General features: G+C 42.9%; 1 protein-coding gene and 1 long non-coding RNA gene across 4 annotated transcripts in view; one reads left to right on the top strand and one right to left on the bottom strand.

Moving 5' to 3' along the window:
• MICU2 (mitochondrial calcium uptake 2) overlaps positions 1-301 on the bottom strand; it is a 147278-nt gene extending 146977 nt beyond the window's left edge. Inside the window, exon 1 of the mRNA XM_030477887.1 lies at positions 18-301. Coding sequence (XP_030333747.1) covers positions 18-266 — 249 coding nt within the window. The 5' untranslated portion in view covers positions 267-301. The remainder of the gene's footprint in view (positions 1-17) is intronic.
• On the top strand, positions 257-25179 carry LOC115604593. Of its 3 annotated transcripts, XR_003990337.1 has the most exons (5): positions 257-414; positions 8489-8620; positions 8704-8779; positions 11436-15120; positions 17378-18164. It is a non-coding gene; the product is annotated as an uncharacterized LOC115604593 (long non-coding RNA). The 3 variants fall into 3 exon arrangements; XR_003990335.1 differs by lacking the exons at positions 11436-15120; positions 17378-18164 and adding an exon at positions 25085-25179; XR_003990336.1 differs by lacking the exon at positions 17378-18164 and having other exon boundaries at positions 11436-15152.
• Positions 25180-27459: the final 2280 nt, after the last annotated feature.

The following is a 27459-nucleotide window of genomic DNA, read 5'->3' as shown; positions in this document are numbered from 1 at the left end:
TGCTGCTGCCGCCTTACCTGAGCCAGGACCGAGGGGAACACGCCCGTCCGCCCGCTGTAAGACGCCGCCAGGGAGCCTCCCCCGACCAGGGCGGCGGCGGCGACCTTCCAGCTGGGCAGGCGCCGCTGGCTCCGAGGGGGCCGCAGCCCGGCGAGCCGCCCCCTCAGCGGAGCGCGAGCGGCCGCCACCAACGCCGCTCTCCACGCCGCCATCTTCCCGGAAGCCGCCGTGGCGCCGCCGACGTCGATCCGGCCCTTCGGCCGCATGCGCAGCGACGGGCCCGAGGCCGCGGGGTCGCTCGCTGCCCGCCTGGCGGGGCGGGGGCTCTCTGTCCCGTCGGGAACGTGCAGGCCCTGCTCTGCCAGCGGGAGGGAGGCTGCCCGCACGACCGGAGGGGACGGAGCTGGCAGAGAGGTAATGCAGGCAGAGGTGTGCAGGGTCTCACAGCAGTGACCGGCGCCGCAGGGCCGCCTTCCCGTCCTGGAAACGCGCCGGGCTCCCGGCCCCTTCACCCCGGGCCCGGCAGGCCTCTCAGCGGTGAGGGGCGGCGGCCGGGCGCCCGCTTCAAGCGTTTCGTTGAAAACAGCTCAAATGTAGGGGCCAGTCGGCGGGCAAAGGCCCTGCGCGGCCGGCCCGGGCCTTCTCCCGGGCAGAGAAGAGGAGGGCCTGGCCGCGGCTGGGCTCGCCCGGCGGGTTCCAGGCGGAGAGGGAAGGCGGTGGCAGGGGTCAGGCGTTTCGCTTGTGTCAGGGAGGGCAGTACCCAAGGCCTCGCCTGTGCAGTGGAGGGTGAAAAGTGGCGATGCTTGTAACGGACCTCCACCTGTGTCTCTCACAGCTTCATGTTACTCGCTGAAGTGGTTCTTCTTCCAGAGCTTTAAGCACTGCTGAGTCCGTGAAGAGCAATGGGTCATGAACTGGGTTTGAAATTCTGCAGGAAGCCCAGCATGCAGAGCGAGGCAGGTCTGGTGAGCTTGCACTAGCTGGGCTGACCTGGCACTGAGTGCTGTGCAGTTAGGGTTTTCCAAGTGTTGGAGATGTCAGGTATGGATGTGATGCTATGCTTATGTTCCAGACAAGAAACAATAAAAGCAGGAATACGTTTAGAACAGCCTTTTCAAGGGCAGAGTAGGGTTTCTCATAAAATACAGGTGACAGAAGATATGCTTACAGAAACTGTTATGGTAGAGGTGTTAACTGAAAAGCATTACAGATTGACTTGACCAGCATTGATCACTTATGTCAAAGAAAACTATTCACTGTGAATGCTTCAAAGTACTTTTTTTGTCCACTACCGTAGTTTTAACAAAGCTCTCTAGGCCTTGATTAGATTGAGTTAGTTGATCACACTCTAGTGTTAGCTGATCACTTTCAGACACTGGCCCATCTGGGAATCGATGAAGTAAAGTGGAGAGGAAGCTGAATGTCATTTGTACATTGGCAATGCCAATATCCGTGGTTTTGGAGTTGTTTACCTGATGGCTCCATCTGAATGTGGGAAGAGACTGGGGAGAGAACTGCTGTATGCAGTTTTCCATTACTTCAGTCTTTCGTTAAAGGCCTTCAGAAAATACTGAGTCCATTTTAGCAAACTATAACTTTCACCTCTTTTTGATACGACAGCCAGTACTGTGTTGGCAACATTACAAATGCTGTGCTACAGACTCTGAAATATGGAATGCTTTTTTGCACACTATCCACTGACAAGTAGGGATCATCCATCAGTGCCGTTGAAGGAATGCTAGTTCACTCTCCTTCCGTGACCTGAATTCAGAGTCACAAATTCAGTTTCATGGGTGGTAATTTCAGTCATCTAACTAATGGAATCTCAGAATTTATTCAGTCTTCCATTAGCATGTGTTGTTCACTGAGTGTCATTCTGTGAAGTGTTTCAGACATCTTCAGGAATGTGCCACCTGAGTCCTTAGTAGGATACAAACTGTTCAAAAACACCTTCTCTGGGGAACACAAATGACTGCTCATTGCAAAATCACCCAGGAGTGCAACATGCAGGGTGAATGGTTTCCATCTCCATAGACTAATGTACATTGCATAATCTTTTTCCTATCCCCAGAGAACTAGGAAGTAACTTGTACAGGAAAATACTTTCTAATCCCCAGATACTGTAAAACAGCAGCAAAATCCTTCTATTGTCATACACAAACACACACTGCAGAATCCCATTTCTCCTGCAGAGATGTAAAACTTGCAGCAAATTCTTTTTTCCCTATTTCTACTCCACTCTAGACAGACAAAATATTTTCCGTCCCAGTCTTATAGTTTGACACAGAATATTTGCACAAACACATTAAGAGTACTTCCCTTACTGTGTCAGCCAATAACAAATATTGCATGAATGCTGGCAACATCCCTGAAACCTTGTAAAGGGTGGCTGAGATTTGAATTCTGAATCCAGATCCCTTGACGTTGAACACACGACCACAACACAGGTAAGCAGGTTTAATTCAGCACCCTGCCAGGCATTTTCAGTTTGCCTTTGAGTAAGAGCAAAAAAGTAGGTCATTTGTCTTCCCTCATATGACATTCGTGACTGGAACAGATACAGCCGCAGATACAGCCGCAGAGTGGTTGGGGAACTGTTCTCATATGACTGCAAGCACGCAATGCTGTTTGGGAAGTTAAGTGTCCTTAGCCACCCCTTCTCTCCCTGCAGTAAATTCACCCCGTGTGTGCAGGAGTGCAAAGCTACTGCTGCGTTAATGTGTTGCTGTAACCAGGCCAGTGTATTTGTGGGTGCTAGAACGTATGCCTAAGTAGCTTGGAAACTCTTCGTCTATTAAGACATAGTCCTGTTTCACCTCATGCAGAGCTACTGCAGAGTAGTTTGTGACAGAAAGCAAAGACTGCAGTAGTCTGTAGAAATGACACTGACAGTCTGCTAAATATAACAGGAGTTTCATCAGAAAAATTGACATGGTGACAAATGTCATCAACTACTGTGCCCTGTGGCACTAATTCAGAGACTGCCATTCCCATACTGCTCAGTTTGCTCTTCCTTGGCTCTTGTAATCAGAAATCATTACATTTAGGAAGCTGACAAACCTGCTTTTTTAACAAGTGCTTTCCACATGTTGACTTCAGACTTTGTGCTAGATATGCTTACATTGCTGAAAAATTTGCAAAAACAAATGAAAAGTCTAATAAAATATTTTCTTAAATGTGTAAGAATGTAATTTTCCTGCAAATTTCAATGTTCCACTGAATTGTTGTATAACCATACTTAAATGCAGTCATTTCTTGTTGGGCATAATGAGCCAATAATGAGCGTAATGTGAAGTCACATCAAAAGACGAAAACATACTACCATGAAACAAAACCCCTGTGACTCCTGTGATTCTTAGGAAATCATATTTGGCAGAAACTTCATTTCTTCCAAGTTTTGTTAAAAAGTCAATAGCAAAAATTAAAAATATGAAGTATACCTACAGCTCCACAGGCCTGTAGGTCCACTTCCATGTCTCAGTGTCTTTTAAGAGTGTTAGGCCAAGTTCCAACAGGGATTCACTCTCTGCTAGAACTCCAATCCCCTTGAGAGCATTAGGCTTAGTGCCAGCATTCATTTACTCTTGTAACAGCTTAAATTAACTCCTGTTACATTCAATCTAAGCCCTTTCTTACTATTTTAGGTAGAATAAGAGTTGAGAGATGGATTCAGTCATCCAGTCTGAGGGCCACCCATCATGCTTGTCTGTCTTTCAGGACTTCAAAGGCTGCGTAAACTGGATTGGGGAAGGCAACCACCAGCCATTTGTGAGTTGAGGGAGGAGCTGGCAAGCCACCTTTTATATACACGACCCCATTTCAGAAGAAATAGCATGGAGGTGGTCTAACTTATTTACCATATGTACATTTCACAGTAAGCTCTAACAAGAAATAAGATTTTAGTAGGCTAGGCACTGTGCTAGAAATATTTCGGATACTTTCCTAGAGGAGCTGAACAGACAAGCTAATTGAAAGATAGGAAATATCACTGCTTGGGTTTGTAGGTGAAAAACTGGACCATGGATTACATTTTGCTTGAAGTCAGACAAAAGACTGAAATGGAAGGGCTCACCATGCCAGTCCGTCTTTGGCCCCCTCAAAATTACGTTAGTAATCTTAAGAATATCACTTGTATTCTACTTTAATAGACATGGGCGCAATCTGTCTATCTGCGATTACAAGGAAAATACTCTGAAGCAGATAAGTGATATAAACACAAGGAAGACAAGTTTTGTTGAAAGTGATAAACTGAAATAATCCTTGCACACTTTTGAAAACTACAGTGTGATTGGGTAAAACTGGACAGTTGTTAAAGTTGACCAGCTGATACCTTGACCTCTCTCCAGAGTTTCAAAGGTCCTGTACCAAGGTCATTTATGGTGAAGGTTGGAAGTTGGTTTCAGGGATTTCCAAAGTTGCTTCGTATGCTAGAGAGACTATTATTCATAGACTTGTAGAATAATTTGGGTGGGAAGGGACCTTTAAATGCCATCTAGTCCAGATCCCCTGTCATAAGCAGGGACATCTTCAACTAGATCAAGTTGCTTAGAGCCTCATTCAACCTGACCTTGAATGTTTCTGTAATTTCTACCCATTCCTCCTTCACAAGAAAACAAACAAACAAAAAAACCCCAAACAAATAACAAACAGATGAGAGATCAGTTTCAAGGAAGCTGAAATACCTTCCTCTGATTAAGAAGCCTTAAGATGACAATGTACTGTTAGTTTATAGAAAGTCCAGTTATTATATAAGCTTTGGAGGTGATGGAAATGGAACTAATTACCAGACAGTCAACATTCATCCACTAGTAACACTGAAAATAAATGTGAACATTTTGTGGCTAGATAACACTATTCAGCTCATAAAGAAGAGTTCACAGCAATCTTTGCATTTAGGAGCTAGGCTATAAATATAGCTTATCTTTAAATATTTTCAACTTGCTAAAGTTACTTGAAAGCTTATCATGATAGAGTCCATTTAAAAGGAAAAGAATTAAAATTTATCTAAGATATGTATTCCCAAATACCTCTCACAGCATTAATGTATATTGACCTTTCTAACACACTAACTGTCTTCCCACACTGTTCCTATGTAGTTAGCTGAAAAACACCTTGCTGGCATACATAACAAGTTCCCTCAACCTTCAGAAGAACTACTTTTTTAAGTCAAGTTGAAAATTCAGAGAAACAAAGTGAAAGCAAAATTCTTACCAAAAAAAAAAAAAAAGGAATTGAAGATACTAGTAATAGGAAAGATTTTAAAATACAGTTTTTAAGTTGGCAGTGATCTTTTTGTGATAAATACATGATTCATAAAAGAAATGGTACACACAGTGTTGAAATACTGCTTTTATGTGAATAAAAAATGCAGGTGAACCTGGTACTCTCTTGTGAAGGAACATGCATTTTTTTTAATTTGAAAAGTATATTCGTTATGGCTCTCCAGGTTAGGCTGTAGGTCTCAGTTCTGTGATGAGTTACGTATAGTATGCCTAATATTAAGCATTTTAAAACGTTCTGTGGTCTGAAGCAAGACTATTCCTGCTGTATAAAATTAACTGTATACATAAATCTTTGAAGACTGGGGACTTTCTTGCTATTAGATGAGAACTGTGGTTCAACTGCTCTTTTATCTTTTGATGATAAGATCCCATGGCATTTTTGGAACAATAATAGAGGTTCCCTGAAAACATTTTAAGTAATGGAATTACATTATGTGCTTTAGTGGTTAATATTTTCCTCATGGTTACAGCTGAATAAGTTATACTTCATTTTTCTTCCCTTCCAAAGGATTCTTCTTTAGTGTTGCTAGCACTGGTTAAAAAGATAGAACATATCTAAGTGAAATCCTTTTTACTTGTACCTTTATATACATACACGTACATACACATATTTATACATGTATTTTGCCTCTACTGTATTAATCATAGGATTTCTTGAAGTGTTATTACTAGTGCTTTCCATGTAAATATAAAATTTTATTGGTGGGGGCTTTACTGTATTTCAGGGAGCATTCCTTCCCTTTTCTTCCATTCTTTGAAATTAGTGTGAGCATTGCCATCAATTTTAATTATACCACTATTTCACCCTAAGTTTTATAGGAAGAGTCGGCAGCAATAACTATAGTTAAGGTTGCCTAACACTTTCCACTGTATAGATTCTGTACTTAAAAAGAGAGAGGGATAGAAATTGCACATAAGGGTAAAATAAAACAAGTCAAGATTAGCAAAGTTAATTTTATCTGTGTTACTTGAAAAAACAGAAGGATTTATTAGGGACTCTGACTCTATATTTTAAAATGCAATTTGACTGATATAATTGTAAATAATTATTGTTATGTAGTTCAAAAAATACAGTAAAGATGGCAAAGACATTACTTCACAGTATTACTAAAGAAACAATTACAGAATTATCAGTATTGTAACCTGTAATATATATTTAAAATATATGTTTTCCGAAAATGTTGAAGTAGAAGCAGCATTGTATACCTTTTTTCTTGTTTTTTTTCCAAGACCACTGTCTAAAGCTACTATTAATAACACTTTGTAGTACTACTATGATTTATTAATGAAAGTAATCTTAAATTATAACATCTTTAATACCGCTGAAGATGGTGAAGTGTATATAATTATTTCTTTGGAAAAGAAAGGAAATATAAAATTCTAAATTACTGTTTTCTGTAGTGTATTCCATTATTTTAAGTAGCATTTACTACTTTTTCTCAGAATATTATTTATGATCTTTGGTTGCACCTATTTTTGTATAAGCAGTGGAAGGCATCATTATTTTCCAAATTGTGTGTTTAGTTGTGTAGTAACTAAAATTAGTATAGGGTCTGATCTAAGCTAATAGCACGAGTGTGTGGTGGACACATACCTTCACTATAAAAGGTTCTGCGATCCTTTCATAAAAAAGCTGAAAGTCCTAATACAAAGTTTGTTGTGGTCATCAGAGTCTGCTTCCATAGATGTCTGCATTTGGCTCTTACAGAGTTGAAAAATAGCTATAATATTTGTGTAAATGTTGTGGGTAATCGTGGTATGTTTGCAAGTGAGGGATTCTTTAGACATCAGAAGGGGCTGTTGGAGCCACTCACAAAGGCGTAGTGATAATGGCACTAATAAAAACCCTTGAAGCAACTGCGGACAAAGCTGCTCTTTGGGCACCATTCAGGCACCAACTTGGCACCATTCAGGCAGGAGCTCTTGGCTGAGTGTACCCAGAGAGGATTTCCAGTTCATTACAGGACTCTCTTCTAGAAAAGGGAAGGGTCTTGAGGGAACCTGGGGGGAGTTGGTCCTCTGCAATATCTGAATTGTGTGTGTCCAAGGAGGCATAAGCTATACTGAGAGCAAAAAGTCAGGATACATAGACTGGCTAATGTTCACAAGGCTTAGGGAGTCTCCTGTTCATGTGGCATTCAGAGTGTTTATGGGTCTCATGTTCCCGAAGCTTAGGTATAGCCTCTCTGTATCTGGTCTGTAATGGAGAGATTTAGTTGGAGCAGCCCACAGCATAGCCAGGACACCTGTGTGGTGCTGGTTCTGGTCCTTGAGCATTCTCTCTTTTATGCAGCACAAAAGATGTACCCCTAGAAGTATTAGTCAGGATCCACAGCAAATCAGCTAGAACTTAATTCCTGAGGAAAGGGGGCTCCATGTTACGCATGGTGAGACTAAACCATGTGTAACAGAGGTTTGTGTAGAATGGCAAGGGTACGTAAGACAGGCTAAGATTCTTCCAGCTAAAAATAAATGTCTACATATAGGTGTTTGCACCTGAATTAATTGCCTAATGCTCTCATTGTAGTCCACAGGGAGAAGTATGCATCTCCGTCATGATTTGTCTTAGCCTGAGACAAATGTTTGAAGTGGCTTAGATGAATCTCAATCAAAGAAACACCCATTTCAGTCTTTCTGGCTATAAGAGGAACTGAAATGATTTTAGCTCAGCTGTAAATATCTACACTGTAAGCTGCTTTTACTTATTGCTTATGGTTGCTGCAGAGGTTCTTGAAAGGGAACTCCTGCAGATCTGGGTATCAAACTTGCTGGGCACATACGCTATCAGAATTGACAATGAAGAAGATAGATAGTCAGACACAGTTTCATCATGGGGTGCCACCCGAATGGCAGGTGGAAGCATGGATATGTTACTTCAGGGTGCCACTGAGGGAAGAATGTCTTATTGCTGTTGCATGGGAGAAGTGATACCCTCTCCACCTAAGTACTAACTTGTTACTAGGCTTATGAACATCTGTATTTGGGAAATCTGGAATTTGCATCTCCTTAGTGTGTTGACTTGGATGAAAAATACACATATCCTCTGTCAGTTCAGACGTCACTCCTGTCTGCTGCAGAGAGAGCTCACAAAGGTAGATGGTCCAGTGTTCCAGAGTCTACCTGTCTACTTGTCCCTACACTTAGCTGGGCTTTATGAGTAAGAAGAGGGTGACTGATGAAAGCAAGCTCTTTATTGTTCTCCACAGCAGCAAGAGAGACTACCATTTTGGCTCAGAGGACCGAAGGTCAGTTTGGAGCCTCTCACTCCATAAGCCCTGAGAAGCTTTGGGAAGCTGTGGCAGCAGTGGAGGACTGAGGACCACCAGCAGAGCCTATAGGTAACCTGCTGGAAACCAGAGACCGTGCATGGTGTGATCTTGCCCCAGATCTGCTTATGACAGCTGTCTGTTATACCTGATAGTATCCCAGCACCCAGAAGAGCCCACTACTCTTAACAGACCTGGATGGATGAAGTGGAAGGCAGGTTTGAGGAATAAGTATTTCATTATTATATTGAGTAAATTATAGGTTAGCAGTTGTTGTTACAGACTAAGTAGGCTCCAAATGGTTTAACGCCCATGCAGTCTGTGTCTGTTCTCTTCTCCTTTCAGTCTACTCTGCTCCTTAATGTCTTTTTATGTAAGCTCTATTTTAGCCCAAGTGATACTGTGTGTATTCAGCAGCTAGCTTTACTTGCTGATCACCAGAAATTCAGCTCGCGCTGGTAGTTGGTGAGGTACTAGAGTCCCTTCAGGGGACTGCACTGCTCTGAAGGGTTAGTGTACCTCATCAAGGACTAGGTCTTACAGCATCTGTGGAGGGTCAGTAGAGGTTGATTGCCTTCTTTTGGTACCATGAAATGCCATAGGCTGAAATTACTTGTCTGAGATCTTAAAGCAAGGCAGTGACAGACCTGGAAATAATTGTTGAAGGCAAAAGCTATTTGTAACATTTTCTGCAAATATTGCATTATTTGGATGGTTTCCAGTTGATTATTGCAAATTAAAAAAAAAAAAAAATCTGCATTACTGAACTTTTGGGGTCCACATTTGATTTTAAATCCAAGGACGTCTGTGTCTGCCTTATGCTACTGCTCATCCACTGTCTTACAGCCACTTTATATATAATTAGAAAATTTTCCTAACTATAAGTCCACTGGTTCTAACTTGTTGTAATTTACATTCTGAAGAAATAGGACAAACTATGGTTCAATAAAAGCAAGTAATAAGAAGGTGTAATAAAATGATGGCTAAAGCATGGTGGGAATCTGAACTGTTAACTTTATGCCTTATTTAGTGCACCTCATTCTAGTTCCTTTTTATCTAAATGAAATAAGTTAAAAGTCTCTTATAGTTAAATGACACAAGTTAAGATTCCCTAAGACTCTGAGACAATCTCTAAAATTTTAAGATTAAGATTTTAATCTGGCAAAACTATTCTGGACTTCAGTCCAGAATTTACCTTTTGTACTTCTACGTATACTTGATAGTCTAAAACTTAACCTGCCTTACTCGTCATCTTTGTACCCTAGCCTTAGAAATAGCTTAGCCAGAACAAACAGTGAATGTCCTGCAGAAGTGGCTTTAGATTCCATAAAGTTTTCTCCTTTCTGTGAAAACTGTGCTATCCTTAGTCATAATCTGAACCATGTTTTGACCTCAAACTAGCAAAACGCCAGATCATTACACAGGAGCATTAAAAAAAACACTAGGCTGCAATTGCCTCTTAAGGATTATGTTAAACATTTTAACTAGTTAGCATTTCCTTTAGCACCTTAGTTTTTTCAAAGCTGTAAGTTTGTTCATTAGCCAGCATACCACATACCTGGCTAATTTGGATGCCCACATGTAATTGATATTATGGGTATCATGCAGACTTTTTTAATGTAGGCTTTAGGAATTTGGGACAGTTCTTTTCAATGTGATGGGATGAGTGACTAGACTATATGCTTATAAATTTCAAAATTTATGTCAAGCTGGAATAAGTTGGAAATAGACGGGGAAAAAAAGGATCAGAAGGGTAAAATGATCCTCCCACGTCGCAGACATGGCTTAAAATCAACAAGGGCAATAAATACAGGTTCTTATGCCGATGGAGGAGGAATCACACAAAAGCAAGACAGACAGAAAAAAACCCACCAAAAACCACCAAACAAACAAAACCAAACCCAAAACATATAAAACCAAACCACAGATGGGACAGCAAAACTGCAAAGACCACTGCTTAGATCTGAAGAAACTTCCAAACTAAATGAGATCCATAAATGTGATCATGTAACCTAAAGCAAGTTCTCAGGTATGGTGTGGATTGTCAGGGAGATAGAAAGATTGAATACACCACCACAAATGATAGAACAGCTTAGGTTGGAAGGGACCTTGAAAGATCATCTGGTCCAACCTTTTGTAGGAGAGGAATCTTAGATGAGATGCTTTCCAGAACTGGTTTACTGTATCCAATTTGAGACATTAAACTTTTAAAAATACAAATAAATAGAAGTGAGTTCAGTGAAGTACAACAGTGACATGAGGAAAAACTGCAATTTAGTTTAGTCTAGACAGTGGAAAATAGAGGAGGGAAGTGCTGACATCTCCCAGTATGGAAAAGACTTTTCTAAGAATAGTGGTCAGTCGTTCTTGAGTGGCCATTAAGGGAAAAGCAAGGAGAATCAGCTTAATTTCCAGGTTAGAAAAATCCTTTTCATTATGAATATAGGGAAGCAGTAGAAGGGCTGCAGAATACCCTTCATGGGAAATTTTCTTCTGGACAAATCAGATAACTATCTCTTGGACTCTTCTTTACATATTTCATTCTGACCCTGTGCTGTAGTTTCAGAAAATGATCTCTTGATCTCTAGCCCTAAATTTCTGTGATTTGATGAAACCTGTACATAGATGTGCAAACGATTTGACATTGATGTTTAAAAATTTCTTCACTAATGAAAGTGAAAAGGAAAGATTCTGGATGATAGAGTCTAGCCCTTAGTTTTATTTCTTGTATTAAATCTTGAAGTATGAAGATTATAGTATTTGTTTGGGGTATGTTGTTTGTTTTGGGGTTTTTTTGTTGCCAGATACAGTTGGTTTTTGTTTGCTGGATTTTTTTTATCTTAAAGTTTCTATCGAAATGGCATAAATAAAAAGTTTCTCCCCCTAGATCCGTTGTAAGTAATTCCAAGACATCCATAAACAGAAGTCATGCAGCTTGGTACAGGTGATTGAGTTCTGGGCCAAAAGACAAGAATGCCATTATTTGCACTTTACATTTCCACTGGTTTCTCTGAGTCCTTTACTGTGTCATTAAAGTCATATGCCCTGCCTTCTCCTATGAATCCTGGAGTTATAATATTGATACTGTACAATACACCCCCCTATTGTCATATAGATAATAATATTATGTGTTAGGTTTATGAATACAAAGTAAGGATTTACTGTCAGCCACATCTTTCATGCTAGCAAATCAGGAAAATGGTAAGATGTTTACTTAGAGAAGGTATCTTGCCTGGTTTCTCCATACTTGGTATTACCTAGGCACTTATGAAAGTAGAAATTACTGCTATTGTTTTACACAAAAACAGAGATTCTGGAAGAGAAAATTTTACATAATTTGGAACACTTTGTAGTCTTCAGAATCACCCACATTTTCCCTGTCACCCAAATTATTTTAAATTGTAAGTAGTTTTGCAAAGCTGTTAGCGTTATTTTCTCAGCTCGCCCAAATTTTTTTTCACAAGATATTATCTATGATGAATCACAACATCTTTTATTAATATAGTTATAAGAGCATTAAAGCTGTCAGGTATCATTTGCAACTTTTTCTCCTTTAGATTCAGCACTCCTTCTGAAAAGCTAATTTAATAAGTAGGGAATCTTAAGTTACAATCAAATTTATTATATTTACCAGACTTGAATTTCAGATGAGGTACCATTAAAATGTACTTGAAGAGGAAAGAATGGAACCGCCAGTGGGCATTGAATTAGCAACCTGAAAAATGACTAATAATGTTGTGATCAAGAGTGTTATGATGATGAGAAGAGAAGGAAAAGGAATTCTGTTTGTCTTTCTCTGTATCTTTTACATGTTGTGCAAGCTGAAATGAAGACTAGAATCTCAGCCCAAAGCTTCAGTTGAGGGGAAGGAGTGTCCTCTTTTTAGATTTTTCCATGACTGCAATTCTACCTACCAATCTCTAAATTGCTGCTAAAGAAGTAAATGCTGTTGTTTATCTGCATATGGAAGCACTTGCCTCTGTACACTGCATGCCAGATGCTGGGTGAGGTTTGTGCTTGGAAGGTTCTGGATCAAGGTTTTCATGTCAGAAAGAGCTCAATAAAAGGCCTGTTCAAAACCAACCAAACAAAAAAAAACCAAAAAACAAACCAACAAAAAGCAGTCTTTTCCTGGTGCTGATATTAGTCTGCTCTCAGTCTTGGTCCCCCAACCCTCTTAACCAAGTCTGTGACAGGGATCATATTTTATTTACAGATATATGTTAAGGCAGCTTTTTATTTTGGGGTCACATTAGTTGCATTTGTACTGTAGAGATTTTTAATTCTGAAAGGTGCTGCCAGCTTTTGTGTACACACTTTAAGCAGAGTTTTTGTTTTTCCGAAGGGCTTGTACTGACTTTCAGATATTTAATATCTGAAGTTGTGGTTCTCTTTGATTCATCGTCTATTAAAGAATGTTGGCTGTACTAAAACTGGCAAAGGGGTTAAACAAGAATAAAAAAGCAATATTCCAGAGAACCAGGATATCAGAAAATATTCCTTTCTTGAAGGTACGTTGCCACCTAGCAAACACTGAGAATAATGGTCACACAAATAGAAAAAAGAAAATTGAAAAGGCCTGTGAGATTTTGCTTGATTTTGAAAAGCTTAATTGAAGAAAGAGCTTGAGGTTCGAGCATTCCTACCATGCTCTTTGTGCAAAGGGAATTGTCTCTGTGTGGATGTGGCACATCATCAGCAGGACGGAATAAGTCAACTATTCAGCTGGCTCTGCTGTAGCTCTAACCCTCCACAGCCGGGAATGTTCACATCAGGAAGGGGAGTAGAAGGATGATAAATTAACTCCTTCTGGCATTTCAGAAGATGTGTATGCTGCAATGCAGAGTCCTTGGTGCTGAAAGTAGCTTTGACAAAGAGGTTATGGCACAGGGGCCGTAGCTGGCATGAAGATTCAGGGTCTTGCTCTAGAATGCCATGTTCTTTTGGTCTCTGTTTTACACACATAGTTCTTTGAGGAATCTCACAGTTTGAGGATGATGAATTTGCTAAGAAAAATGGAAGAGGATCAGATTGTTACATAAGAAGAACTAAATGAACTTTCAGTAGAAGGGTACAAACAACATGAAATGTTGTAATATCCAGTGCAAGGTTACTGGTGGTATTATTAAGGGCAAAATACTAGAATTTCTGCTCTAAATGCTCAGTGATCAAGAGCTTGAAGACTCCATTCATGAATGAGTATTTCTTGCTCCAGTCATCAAACATCTACACCAAAGCATAACTTAAGATGAAAGGCAAGGTTGTGATGGAATGTGGAGCTGATGAGATAGCTCCATACTGAGAGCAGAACTGGAGATGAAATCAGAGATGACTGAATTGAGTTGACTGCACCTCCCTGAAAAGGTAAAGCACAGAAGGATAGAACCTTTCAATAATTATAAGAAATCAGAGGGAAAAAACAAGACCCAGAAGACAAAATGTGAAAACAGCTCACATACATAACATTGCAATCTCACGGCTTATGCTGTCAGCAAAAAGAGATTGGATGAATTTCTGCAGACTCAACAGTAATTGCCATACGGCAGCAGTTAGTACTGTTGAAGTGCTGGAACTGATGGGAACCAACTAGGCTGTAGTGGCTGGGAACAGATGTCCTCAGAAGAGCATGAGACAGCATTCTGCAATGTGAAAGAAATCCTTGCCTGTGAGTCTAAACTGATGGTTTGTTTTGTGCACTGGGACATGTATCTCTTCTGAGATAGGAATTTTAGCTTTTCGCTTGTTTAGTGTCAATAGATACCCAGTCTGGTCCTTAGTGAAGCTGGAACAGTCTTTGTAAATGCAGCCTGGAGGATATTAATTTTCAGCAGTTACATATGTTCTAAATATCAGCATTAGGACTAGCAGGGGTGCCTGCATTTTTCCGTATATTCAAGGAGCGCAGTGTCATGAACAGTTCCTCTCTAGCTCAGTGTGAATTCATGTTTTGTCATGATCTAGGCATAACTGACCTTGAGCTGAGCTGTTTATATTCCCCCTTGGAGTAAGACTGGTTAAGGTCACGCAGTTCTTTACCATCGAGCAGTTACAACTGAAGCCACTTATGTGAAGCTTACTTCAGGAGGTTTGAGGTTGTTGCGTAGTATTCGCCCAGTGGACAGAAGTAGGATTTGAACTCACAGCCAGCCAAGGGTGGCCGAAGTCCGGAGGGTCAAAGAACCCGCATTCAACCCCAGTGAGGAAGAATCCTGGAACACGTGATAGCTGTGAGCTTTATGCCCATGCTCCCCATCTAAAGTGAGGGGGGAGGAGACAGACTGTGATGTTTAATAGGGAAAGGAGTAAAGGCTGTGATCTCTGTGCTTAAATGCTGTTCAAAACATGCAAAAAAAAAAAAAGTCATTTTACAGCCTTCTGCTTAGAAGTAGTTTATCTAAGGGCTGCTCTTGAAAGGAATTGCTAGTAAGGTCAGTCTGGAAGGCTAGTTACAGGCAGGATTTAGTATTAAACTAATGTTCCTTGTCTTGTGTTGTATATTGCATACAGGCTTGCTGCTGTCTTGTCTGAACCAGCTTCTCAATTTGCTTAAGAAGAATCATGTGAATAAAAAGGTACCATGAATAAAGAAGTACCATGCTTATCAGCCTTTTTGGCAGCTCACTTCTGTTCTCCTTAACCTGGCAGGGCTACCGCAGTGACTACCCAAATACTCTAAAGCAACGATCATAACTCTATATCCTATGAAACAGGAAACCTTTCATGATTTAGACTTGGATGATGTCATTTTCAGAAGAGCTAAGGAGATATGAAGTGATGTAAAGCAAGTATTTTAAATTTTCACGTGAAAAAAAATGCTACAGATCAACAAAAGTATAATTTCCCTATGGAAAGATGAGGCCAGGAAACTAAAGCAGTGGGAACTTAAAATCAGGCACTGGAATTCCTTACGCTTACTTAGGACATAAGTAAGTAAATAGTTAAAGACATTGAAGAGTCACAACAACCCCATAAAACATTGCAGAGGGGCGGAAAAGGATCTGGGAGTGTTGGTCGACAGCCAACTGAATATGAGGCAGCAATGTGCCAATGTGGCCAAGAAGGCCAATAGCATCCTGGCTTGTATTGGCAATAGTGTGGCCAGCAGGACTAGGCCAGCAGGACTTGTCCCCCTGTACTCAGCACTGGTGAGGCTGCGCCTTGAGTACTGTATTCTGTTTTGGGCTCCTCACTGCAAGAAAGACGTTGAGGTGCTGGAGCGGGTCCAGAGAAGGGCAACAAAGCTGGTGAAGGGCCTGGAGCACAAGTCTGATGAGGAGCAGCTGAGGCAACTGGATGGATTTAGCCTGGAGAAGAGAAGGCTCAAGGGAGACCTTATCACTCTCCACAGCTACCTGAAAGGAGGTTGTAGTGAGGTGGGTGTTGGTCTCTTCTCCCAACTAACAAGCAATAGAATGAGAAGAAATGGCCTCAAGTTGTGCCAGGGGAGGTTTTGATTGGATATCGGGAAAGATTTCTTTACCAAAAGGTTTGTCAAGCATTGGAACAGGCTGCCCAGGGAAGTGGGTAAGTCACCATCCCTGGAAGTATTTAGAAGATGTATAGATACAGTGCACTCAGGGACATGGTTTAGTGGTGGACTTGGTAGTGCTGAGTTAGTGGTTGGACTTGATGATCTTAAAGGTCTTTTCCAACTGAAATGATTCTATGAAGAGATCCAAATGGACCTAATTTTCCATATGTATTTTCTGAAGTTCACTTACTGAGCCCTCGTATGAGGCATCTTCGGAGCTTTTGAATTTAATTGCCTAAAACCAGACACCAGAGTGCAGTTCTGAGAATCTTAGCCTTTCAGTCTTAAGTTAGACTCTGGTTTTTTTGGTGGTTTGTGGTTTTTTTTTTTTTTTTTGGTATTTGCCCTTGGCCTTATAAAAAGCATAATTTCAAATCATTTCAGTAATGGAAGTTATTTGATTCTCTGTTCCTGAAGAGAGACTCCACTTATAAAACATCCTTATAAACAACCAACTCTTTTCAAGTATATTACCAGTATGCTGTTATTTTTCAAGTGTGGCATTTGTGTGTCTTAGATTTATTTTTACCTTTCAGGAATGCTATGAAATAAGCTTCATTCTCACTGTTAATAGACAACTCTAATGCCTCAACTTTTTAATAGCTTTAGAATGCAGTACATTTGAAATATTTGATAGACTCTGCATTATAGAGACTTCGCTTACACCCAAGGGAAATTGCAAATATAAAAATAGCTACAAGATTCACTCTTGTTGTCTGCATACTTTATACAGATGTTTAAAATGACTAGACAAAAAATTATGAAAGCAGCATATGACTCAAATTGTAAATAAAATATGGGAACCACTGGACCAAAATCTGCATGCGGGAAAAACTTAGTGACAGTCAAATCTGCAGAGAGGATAATTCAAGAACATTTACTAAGGACTTAGTCCTCACACACAGTTGAGAGTCAAGTATCTTGAGCAGCTGGGCTGCAGTCAGTCTTTCCAGAAATTCACTGAGTGACTCTGTAAATGCTTAAGCAGTTCTCAGATATTATACTCATTTCCCTGTGCTTGGTGTACCTGGGCTTTGCTTTCATCTATCCTTGATAGTGATTTCCACAGTTTTCTGTAATTATGGAAGCTGCAGCCAAAAATGGCCCACAGGTTCTGAGGATTTGCAATGAAGAACTAACTGTAAGGGTTTGTTTTAGGTTTGGGGTTTTTTTACATGAGGGAATAAAAGACCCAAATGTGTGCTTATCTTCTGCTCATATCAATTGTCAGAGCTCCAGCAATGGGGTCGTGCTGTGGCAGTTTACTTGAGCTGAGAATCTGCTCCAGTTTTTTTGAGGAACTGGGTTTGCAGAGTTGTCACCATTACTCCACTGGAAGACACAACCAGAAAACATGTACTCTGAAGAAGGAAGCAAGCTTACAAACTCTGTATGTCAGAGCTCTGCTTAGCAGCCCTCAGCAGGGCAGCAGAACCAGGCCCCAGATACAGAGCTGGAACGATCAGATTATTACAAGAATACAAGGTATGAATTCCAGAAAGTTCAAACAAATTCCTTCTGCTTGTTCATATCAAGATTTATATAAATAGTATAACGCAAGACTTGGCAAGGTAATTTTCCTTCAGTTTTGCCATATGTTTCTTCACAAGCCTGTCCCCCATTAAAAAAAAGCAGGATACCTAATACTAGAGGTCTGCCTGATGTCTCAACATGTGCATGCGTAGTTCTGTTGGCTGCAGTGCTACTGCAGTAAGGGCAAAGTAGTCAGAGCCAATTTGTCTGTATCTGCAGAAGTGAGTTCTCAGTGCTTGGTTGTGCTATAAAGCCAGTCCCTGAGAATCTCTGACAGTAATTGTAATTCTCCTTCTCAAATCTAGACCAGTGTTTAAAGCGGAGGAAGCACAGGAACCTCCTGAACAGTTTCTTCCCCCGTTGCTTGTCAGTGATTTCACTGCAATGCCTAGAAAAAGCAAAGCAGTTCAGACGGCATCTATTTCTGGTGTGAAATCCTAGTTGTGGATTCCCAGTGCTGATGTGTTTTTCAGACCCTCTGTTGAATTTCTAAGCTCTCTTGGAATAACAGCTGCTGGGGGGGGGGGAGGGGGAAGAGAACTGGAATCCCCACTGTGGATTTCAGGTTTGCAGACTTTGATGAAATCTCTAAACAACAGGGTGGGAAAGCTGTTTTTTATCAAGAGCAGCTATGAAGGCAGAGAAGCAAACTCTAGTCAGTAAAGAGCTTTTCATCCCCTTGTCATACTTTTCTGAGAAATGAAGGGTAGGATGTGGAAACCCGGTATGAATTTTGAGGGGAGGGGGCAGAGGAGTAGAGACTTTTTTTCTGTTCAGCTTCTCTGTAGAGAGGCATGCCAGTAAAGGTACAGCCTGATACTCAGAAGTGCATTTGTGGCCCTCACAAAAGCAGTGCCTTGGAAGCCAGAGAGTGGGAGGGAGAGTCATGCTGAGGGCTGGGTAGTAGCTCAGAACTGCTGTTGTTGGTTTCTTCTTCCTTTTCTTGAAAGCCTAATTTTTCACATTTTAAACCTAGAAGAGACCCCTTACCGTTGGTTAAATCCCTGTGTAACTTCAAACATAGGTTGCAGCTGTGCATGACAAAGATCTGGAGGAGAAAAACTCCTTATCTGAAACACCTTAGTAGTTGCTAGGTCACAGGCATTTTCAGTTCTTCAGCATATGGGATAATATATAAAATGCTTTTCGTGCCTCAGGACAGCATGTAAACACATTACACTGATGTCAATATGTACAGTGCAGAACCTTCTCCCCACCTTCACCTTGCCAGTGTAGTAATTCACTAAGAGTTGACAGTGTTAGGACTACAGTCTGGCCACTGAGGAAAGAGCACTGAATACCTTGAGATGATGAATACCATCAAACATAAAAAGTCTAACCAACATCATTTAATGGTATGTGATGTCCAAGGATCAACACTCCTGCATGTTGATGTCTTGACTATCATTCAATTTTGTACTAGGGTCAAACATTTTTAGTTGCACACAGCATTAGCACAGTTAGCCAAGGAATCAAGACTTGAGATAAGCTTGTGATGCAGTCTCCATGGTTAAAACTGTATTCACCAGAGCTATATAATGGTCAACACCTGGATACTTCTCTGGTACGCTCCAAGATCCATTATATGAACAGTCCACTGCTTGCTGTATCTGTGATGATGGTCACATTGCAGGTGTTAATGAATTTAGCATTGGTTGGTTCTACAAAACATTTGACATACTGTACACAAAACTTAGGTTCCTTGACCAGTTCCTGGAGAACTGACCTGACAGCAAATAAAAGCATGCCCCTGGGATTCTTCTGTCTGAAATGATTTTGATAACCTGCCTCATGTGAGCTGCACATAACACATTGCATAAGTCCACTCATTAAGCCCATTTTCTATAATCCTTTAGTTGAGGTTGATATTGCTGAGGTTGATATTGCCTAAACAGTAATGTTTATAATGTTTATTGTCTCCTCAAGGAAAAGTAAGACTTTTGCACCTGCTGGGTGCCCGATGAGAGGCTACATGGATCAAGACTTCAGTTTGGAGAGAAGTCTTGAGAGCAAAGAGTAAGGTTTACAAAATCATTAAGGGAGTGTATCAAGTGAATGAATAACTGTTGCTCACCTGTTACTCAACAGCACAAGGATTAAGATGTTTCCAATGAAACTAATAGGAGATTGGTGTGAAACTTATAGAAGAAAGTTCATTTTTATACAGAGAGTAATGAACTCCCACAATTTGTTGTCATAGGAGACTGTGGAGGCAGGGTCAAAGCAGGGTTAAGCAAATTCGGGGACACCAGGTCTATAAGCAGGTAATAAGGACAGTATGCAGGGTAGTACCTTCTAATATCCCTCATCCAGCTGGGGAGGAACAAGGGGATCAGACTGCACAAAGTGGCCAGGAATAGATGTTTTCCCTACATGACGTTTCCCACTGCCACTACCATAAAGGTAGTGGCATAGCTGTATCCCAGTCTGCTATAACCAGGTTCTTACGTTCTTGCATTAACTGGGGAATCAAACAGGTCAGACTCTGTGTCTCAAACCAAAAACATGGCATGCGTTTTCCATGACCTTCCACTTTCTCCAAATGTAAAGCATTCGTTCTCACAGTTTTGCCCAGTACCTTTATAAACTTATTCAAAAATAGCTTAATCATAAGATGGCAGTCCTCTATGGGGAATGGTTTAGTAATCTTACACTCCCTCAGCTCCCCACAGCTACTGACTTCGGAGCAGCCCCTTTCCTCTCCATACAAAAGGGAAGGGTCTCTGGTCTTGCTGTAAAAGCAGGAAGTTCAGGAGGAAGAAGCAAAGATTCTAGTCAGAGATGCTTTTGTCTTGGTCAGTCAAAAGGAAAACATTAGTACATACCTAGGGTAATTATTTAAAGAAAATGGTTATATTATTTTCTATCCCTTCACATCACTGAATCAGAGTGCAGTTACATACTGTTGAGTTGCTGGCGGAATAGCAGCAGAATGATTAAGGAAATCAACAGGCAAAACCATGCAAAATATGTTAGTTATCAACAAAGTAATTGAGTAGCATTTAAACGAATGAAATGGACATAGGCATGCAAAATATTACAAAGGATTATAATAACTGTAGCAGAGAGTGGAGGTTTCCAAGTGACTACATTCCAAATGACTACATTCCAATAGGTTGCATTCACTACTGGCAAACAGAGGACTTTCTCATCACTACCCTACTTCAAGGAACCCCAACAAGAGGGGAAGGTCACCCCAGAGGTGCCGGGGTTTCTCAAAGAGTGGGAAATTATAAATGAGAGTGAGAGGAAGAAAACAAATTCTGAATTCTGTTAGATGGATAAAAAGCTGTATGTCATAACAAGGATAACTTTTAAGCCCGTTGTGGTTCAGTGGTTACAACAGCAATCAGAGCAAAAATCCAATATATAGTACTGAAAATAATTTTTAAAATGGGGAAGGAGCAGAAGTATAAAAATGATTTACAAAATGGGGAAAAGTGATAGATTCAAGCTGAAGACTATAGGAAGAAAGTCACTACAGGTTTATAACAAAATGCAAATTTCCTAAAACATACTTGTAAAGAAAGAATTTCTAGTGATGGTATAAGATCTTTCATTAGATGGAGATAATACATGTAAAATAATGCAGGAAAAGACCAAGTTTTTACTGATTTGGATCTGAGAAGATGATGGAGATGGTGATCCTGAAATATTTTCTAATTCATTAGTAAAAAAGAATTTTTGGTAAACACAGGCTAGACAACTTAGAGAACTGGTCTTCTTATGGTGTGCCAGAAGAACACCCCACACAAGCATGGGTGTCCTCCCTTCCCCAGGCACAGCCTCCAGCTCCACTTCTGTCCCCACTCAGCCATGGGCTCACTGCAGAGCTGCCTCCAGGTCCCTGCGTGGCCAGGCCATGCCTGGGGCACCCTTGTCCTCACCAGCAGCTCGGGCGTGCGTACCCCGTCTGTTGCTTGACCAGCCCTGCACAACAGGGACATTGTCAGCCACCATGACCAGTTGAGGGGATCACACACATCAGCCACCATGACCAGTTGAGGGGATCACACACAGCAGTGGTGCCTCCGACTGCTCCATCATGGTCTTGCTTATCAGCCCTTCGTGCTGCTTGTTGAGGCCGTGGCGCAGGGCTCCTCTCCCCACTGCTGGCGGGCTGCTGGTGGCGGCAACTCGGACGGGCGCTCTGCACGGTGCTCTCCTCTTGCTGTGTTCCCCGCCAGGATGCCCGCCACCCGCAGCACAACTGCCCGGCAGCCAGGAACCAGCACGCCCGGCGCTGGGCTCGGCCCCGGCCTCGGCTTCTGCCCCCGTCCGCCCGCTCGCCTCAGTGGGGTGGCTGGGCCGTCCCCGGTCCGGAAGCTCCGGGCTCGCTCCCGGGATGCGGCGGCGGGGGCCCGGCGGGGCCGCCCCGCTGGCTTTGCCCGCTAGAGGGCAAGAGAGCCCCGCACAAGTGCGGCGGGGCGGCTGCCCCTGCCCCGCTCCTGCCCTGGGGTTCCGGCAGGGAGCCGCCCTGGGGTGGCGGCTATAGGCGGCCTGCGCGGCCCCGGGGAGCCGAACCCCCCGCGGAGGTGCCTTCTGGAGGCGGCGACAGCCAGCGGCCCCGAGGCGTTCGCCTGGGCTCCGGGCAATGCAGCGTGACCTGCATGGCCACGGTGCCCTAGACGACGAGGTAATCACTTCCATCGGGAAAGCTAGTGAGGCCTTTGACCATTCCAGAAAGCAGGCATGGAGCCATCATGGAGCTGGCATGGTCATCTTCTCCATCCAAGCAAAGGCACACTGGGATGCTACGTGTGCCGCAGTGCATGCAGAGTGGTAAGCAGGGCACGCACCCAGCTGCTGCTGAGCTGGGCAAGCACCAGGAGGCATCTTCTCCTTGCCCCCGGGGAGATGACACCAGCTGCTTGCTGACATGGGTAAGTAGCATCCAGCAGATATTCTGGGTATGCCCTGGTTGGTATATGAATGTCACCTCCTCTTCCAAGTGGTGAACTATCCTCAAAGGAAGTCTGTCGGGCAAAGGAAGAACCTCAGGGACAGTCAGCAGCCTGCTGGCAAACCCTGCCAAGCCTGCAGTCACAAATGAGCACCAGCAGTATGGGAGCATGAAGAAAGAAACCTCTTTGATGAGACACTGTGTGTGCTTGGGCAAGAAAGGTGCACAAGGCAAGGGGTGGGCAGGGGCAGAGTTGTTCTCACAGTGAGCAGCTTTGTGAGCCGTGATACACGAATCACTTGCCATGCAGAGGCCTCTGCAGTCACCTGCATACATGGCAACTCTAATCTTTTCCCCTTTTCTCCTTCCAAATGATACTTTGGCTCTTGAGCAGGAGGGACTTGCAACATCATGGACCATCTATTCATTACTAAAATGCAGATACAATCCATGTACAGATATAGGCGTTGGAGAAAATTTTAAAAATTTGGCAGCTTTCACACTTACATCACCCCATCTACCTTCAAGTATTAACACCAAGGACCTGCATTCCAAAAGACTGTATCAACACCTGTTTCAATGCACTTGGCTGTATCTGATCGATAATGGCATTATTACATTTGTACTTAAATTAAGATACCTTAACACATATAACCTGATAACTCCCTCCCTAGCATGGTCAGAAAGATCATGTTCTGCCAACACTTATTTAACGTAGATTCACCAATTCCTGTATGCGACAAAATAATGCCCTAAGAAATCCAGGTCAGATATCCTGCTGTGGCTGTGTATCACATGGTGACATGGATGATGGGATTTTCTTGGAGGTTTCCATCTAAACTGCATGTTTTACACTCCTCTGGTCTGGACATTTGGTGACGGGGGAAACAGGCCCTTTTTTATGTTGTCTTCTGGGATTCTTATAGGTAATTTTTTTTTTTTTTGTCATAAATACTGCTAATTTTTCAGCAGTTTCTGAAGTGAGAAAGCAAATACATTCCTCTAGCTCAAGTTTTCCAAACTTACAGGCACTTCTTACATTAATCCAGTTAGTCTGAATCATGTGGCTACAGGTTTTCACAAATACTTTATTTATTTCCAGGCAATATAATGTTTCATAATCATGACTTTCAGTACCTTTTTGTTGCTGAGATGACATGAATTTTCCTTGGAGGATTAATTTGTGCAGCTATATTAATAGTTTCGTGCTCTCACCAGCCATTCTGGGGAAATGCTGAATCACATGTATAGTACAGCAGGTGGGATCTATCCAGTCCTATCTATACCTCTGTCATGTAAAAGTCTACATCTAATATAGGCTCCCTTCATACACGAGGGAGAATTAAGCATCTTTAGAGCATGAGTCATGTCATCCTAAAGTAGGCGCCCAGAATAGGTCAGATGATTTGTGCCCTAAAATTGCTCCTATTTCTCTGCATTAAAGAACAAGTAGTTTAGATCTTGATGTCTCCATTGTAGCAGCCTTAAGTGAGGTGAGATGAATTAATATTCTTATCATATCCAGGTTTACATCATGCTTCTAAGTACCCTAAAAATCTTATTTTTAAAGAAAACTGAAAATACTTTCTATATTATTATCAATTTAATAAAAAGCAGCTTTTAAAAGTTTGCTGACTCAGCGTCTTAGTAAAAGTGGAAAATGCCGTGCGTGTCAGGGGAAAGTCACAGCACCTGTCTTTTCAATAACATAAGTCTTCCAGTTCTCCATCTACAAGGCTGGGAAATAAATGAGTTAGCCACTTCGGTGAAATTACACAATCTGGAGGAATGAAAAAACCCCAAATAGAAACCAACAACCAATAAAACCCTCAATCAATCATTTTCTTACAGCAGGCTGATTTATTTTTTTAAATGACTCTCAAAAATTGGTATGTGAAAAGTTCACGTGAAGCTGAACTGATCGGCAGAGTACAGATGAATCAGTGTTTATAAAAAAGAAAAAGAAAAATCATAATCTCTAAACCTTGCCAGAGGTGTCACCGTAGTGCGGTACGTGTGAGGAGCACGTGTGCCAGGAACTCCCCAAGAAATGCAGGCTCCTTCTGACCAGCTCTGCTTGCAGGAGTTAAAATCCTGCATAAAGCTGATGAGTAAGCTCTTGGTGACTCACTGTGGCAGATGCAGCCTTTGATTCCAGGAGGGTATAAGGGAAGTGGGTGTGAATCTCGAGTAGAGGGGAGCGAGGAGTAGGGATGTTCCTGCCTCAGTGTCTTGGGGATAAAAGTGTAGGTTTTTAATGCAGCCCCAGCTATCAGTAATGCCAGACTTGTGCAAGGGGTAAGTTTGACATTACACATCACACATAGATTTTATGTGAAGCAGGGTTGGAACACCACCTACTCACAGATGGGTATAATTTTGGGGATGTCCTGCATAATTCATGTGTAGCTTTGATACTTATGAGTAATTCAGACATCAAAGCCCCAACTTAGATAACACTTTTATAACACTAAAGTTCCTATAGCAAATAATCTGTGGGCTTTCATTTAAGTATCTTTAAAAAAAAAAAAAAAGGCAACTATACCAATACTTTCTTCTTTACCTTCAGGTATTTTTCATAAGGTATGCTGCTGTGAAGTACAAGATGGAAAATACTGAAGCCCGGACTAGAAGAAAAAATAAAATTCCATATAATACTTTTCACTGGGACTAGAAATGTAAGTTTTAAAGCACTGAAAAGGAGTTGGGAGCCTCTTTCCCAGTTGTTTCTGGACCAAGAGCACACCAGATAGCAGGCCTTTGGTCACTTTGTTATATTCCCTCTGCTTTGCCAGTGGCACAAACCTTCACTTTTAGCAGTCCAAGTGCCTAACAAGCAATTTTATGTTCTTTTCCAAGTTAGCCAAGTTTACGCATGAAAAAAACCCCTTCCCATTAATAACCATAAAGTTCCTTTATTGTTTTCCTTCAAATCTCCTTAAAACTTCCTTCTGACACCAAACACTTGTCATTGGCCAGGCCTGTTGCTTTTTATTCTCAAGGCTGCTTTTCCCTTATCCTTCCCCCATGGGTCTGTGGTATACACCTGTTGTCTTTCATCATGGGTTAAGATCATAAGCTCTTTGGGCATAGACCATCTCTCTTATTACACGTGTCTACAGTATCCGACACAATAGGGCTGTGAGCCCTGAAGAGGGCCTCTGGGTACTGCCAGGATCCAGTTGATAAAGAATAATGATTTTTGACATGGTGAGTTCTGCAGTTTTTCCCAAGTCATTCTGCAGATGTTCACACTGATACAACCAGTGTGTGTGTAAGAGCAGCGTCCTTAAACCCGATATACAGGGTAAATGCTATGGAACCATTTTAACAGAGAGCACTGGCTTTCCTGCTTCGGTGTTGGAGGCTCGTCTGCTCTTACACATCAAAATGCATGGACTGACATGCAGCAACTGTTTCTTTCTGTGGGTTTGTACAGAACTACCACAATGGGACCCTGCTCTGAAGCTTCTTCATCCCATCCTTCAAAGAACAATAAAGACCGATGGAGTCAAATGAAAGAGAGGTGGTTCATGCGCCACTGACATGGACTGTGTCAGTTCCTGAAAGGTCCGTGGGAGTTCAGGACACAGCCTTTCCCTGCTGCAGTTTCCCCACTAGACATGGAAACTAAAAGTCTCTTTCCCTCCTCCCAAGTGTAAAGTCACGGTGGCAAGTGGGGGGGATGCAGAAAGGCTGCACCAGTCAGAGCTGGGCTGCCGGTTTTTGTGGTGGGGAAGGCAAGGAGAGCTGCCCCCTGTGCCGCATGCCCACTGAGCAGGAGGACACGCAGAGAGTCAATTATTCTTAATTAATCCCCTTGCAAAATTCTCCTCCCGAGCTCTATCTCCACCAGTGACCTTCCTGGGTCCCGCCACCTCAGCAATGCACATCATCATTCACACCACACAATCTCTCCCCCCAGCCCTCAAGATATTATGTTTCTTCTCCTTTTCTCTCTGCTTCACTCGCTCTCCCCACCACCCCCAAAAAAGCCTGTCTTCGGGTTTTGCACTTAATTCAAGGGGCTGCCAGAGCCGTCCTCTCCTTCACACAAGCCTCTGCATCGTGCCGGGTCCTTGAGCAACCTTCTGCAAAGGCAGAAAACCCTTCTGTCCCTTTGCTAATTAATGCAGCTATATCGAAGCAGCAAAATCCTCAGCATCTTAAGAAGAAAAATCCTCTCTCCTCCCCACCCCCGCCGGGTCTCTCCTGGCGGTAACGTCTTTTTTTAGGGGGGGTGGAGGGACAACACGTACTTGGCACCGGCACCCCCGCCCTCCCCCCGCGCCACCTCCCGCCCGCCTCTCCCCTCCACTGCTTTCTTATACCCTTGGGCCGAGTCGGGGGCCGCGGTTCGCCCCCGGAGCGGCCCGGGCGGCGGCGGAGGCGGCGGGGCTCCGGCGCGACCCGCTCCCGCGGCGGCACCCCCAGCACTGCACCCCGGGCCGGGCAGGGGCAGAGCGGCAGGGCTGCGGCGGGCCGGCGTGCAGAAGGGGAAAACCGCGGCGTGGCCGATAAACGCCTCCCCCGCCCCAGCTCCCAAACTTCCCGCGCCCCCCCCCCCCGGGTAGCCTGCCGGAGCCGAGTTTCAACCCCGCCTGGGACAGCGGCAGCCGGTTACCTGAGCCGCGGGCCGGGGCCGCGCTGCGGGGCGGCCGCGCCTCCGCCTCCCCTGCGGAGGGGCAGAGCGGAGCGGAGCGGCGGGGCCGGGCTCCGCTGGTTGGGCGCTGCCCGCTCCGCTCCCCCCGCCAATGTCAAGGGCGACTCGGGCTACGCGGGCATCTCCCGAGGAGCCTGCTTCCCGCAGCGGGCTGGCTCGGTATATTTAGCATCGCGCCGCTTTTTTCCTCCCCCAAAGTTTCGCCCACTTATTTATTTATTTGCTTGCGTGCGCCGCGCTGCCGCAGAGCAGCAAGAGCCGCTCCACGCCGTGCCTGGCGC

This window comes from Strigops habroptila, chromosome 2 (assembly GCF_004027225.2).
Source record: "Strigops habroptila isolate Jane chromosome 2, bStrHab1.2.pri, whole genome shotgun sequence".
NCBI lineage: Eukaryota > Metazoa > Chordata > Aves > Psittaciformes > Psittacidae > Strigops > Strigops habroptila.
The sequence above is the reverse complement of the archived record's forward strand: the minus strand, read 5'-3'. Positions and strand labels throughout refer to the sequence as shown.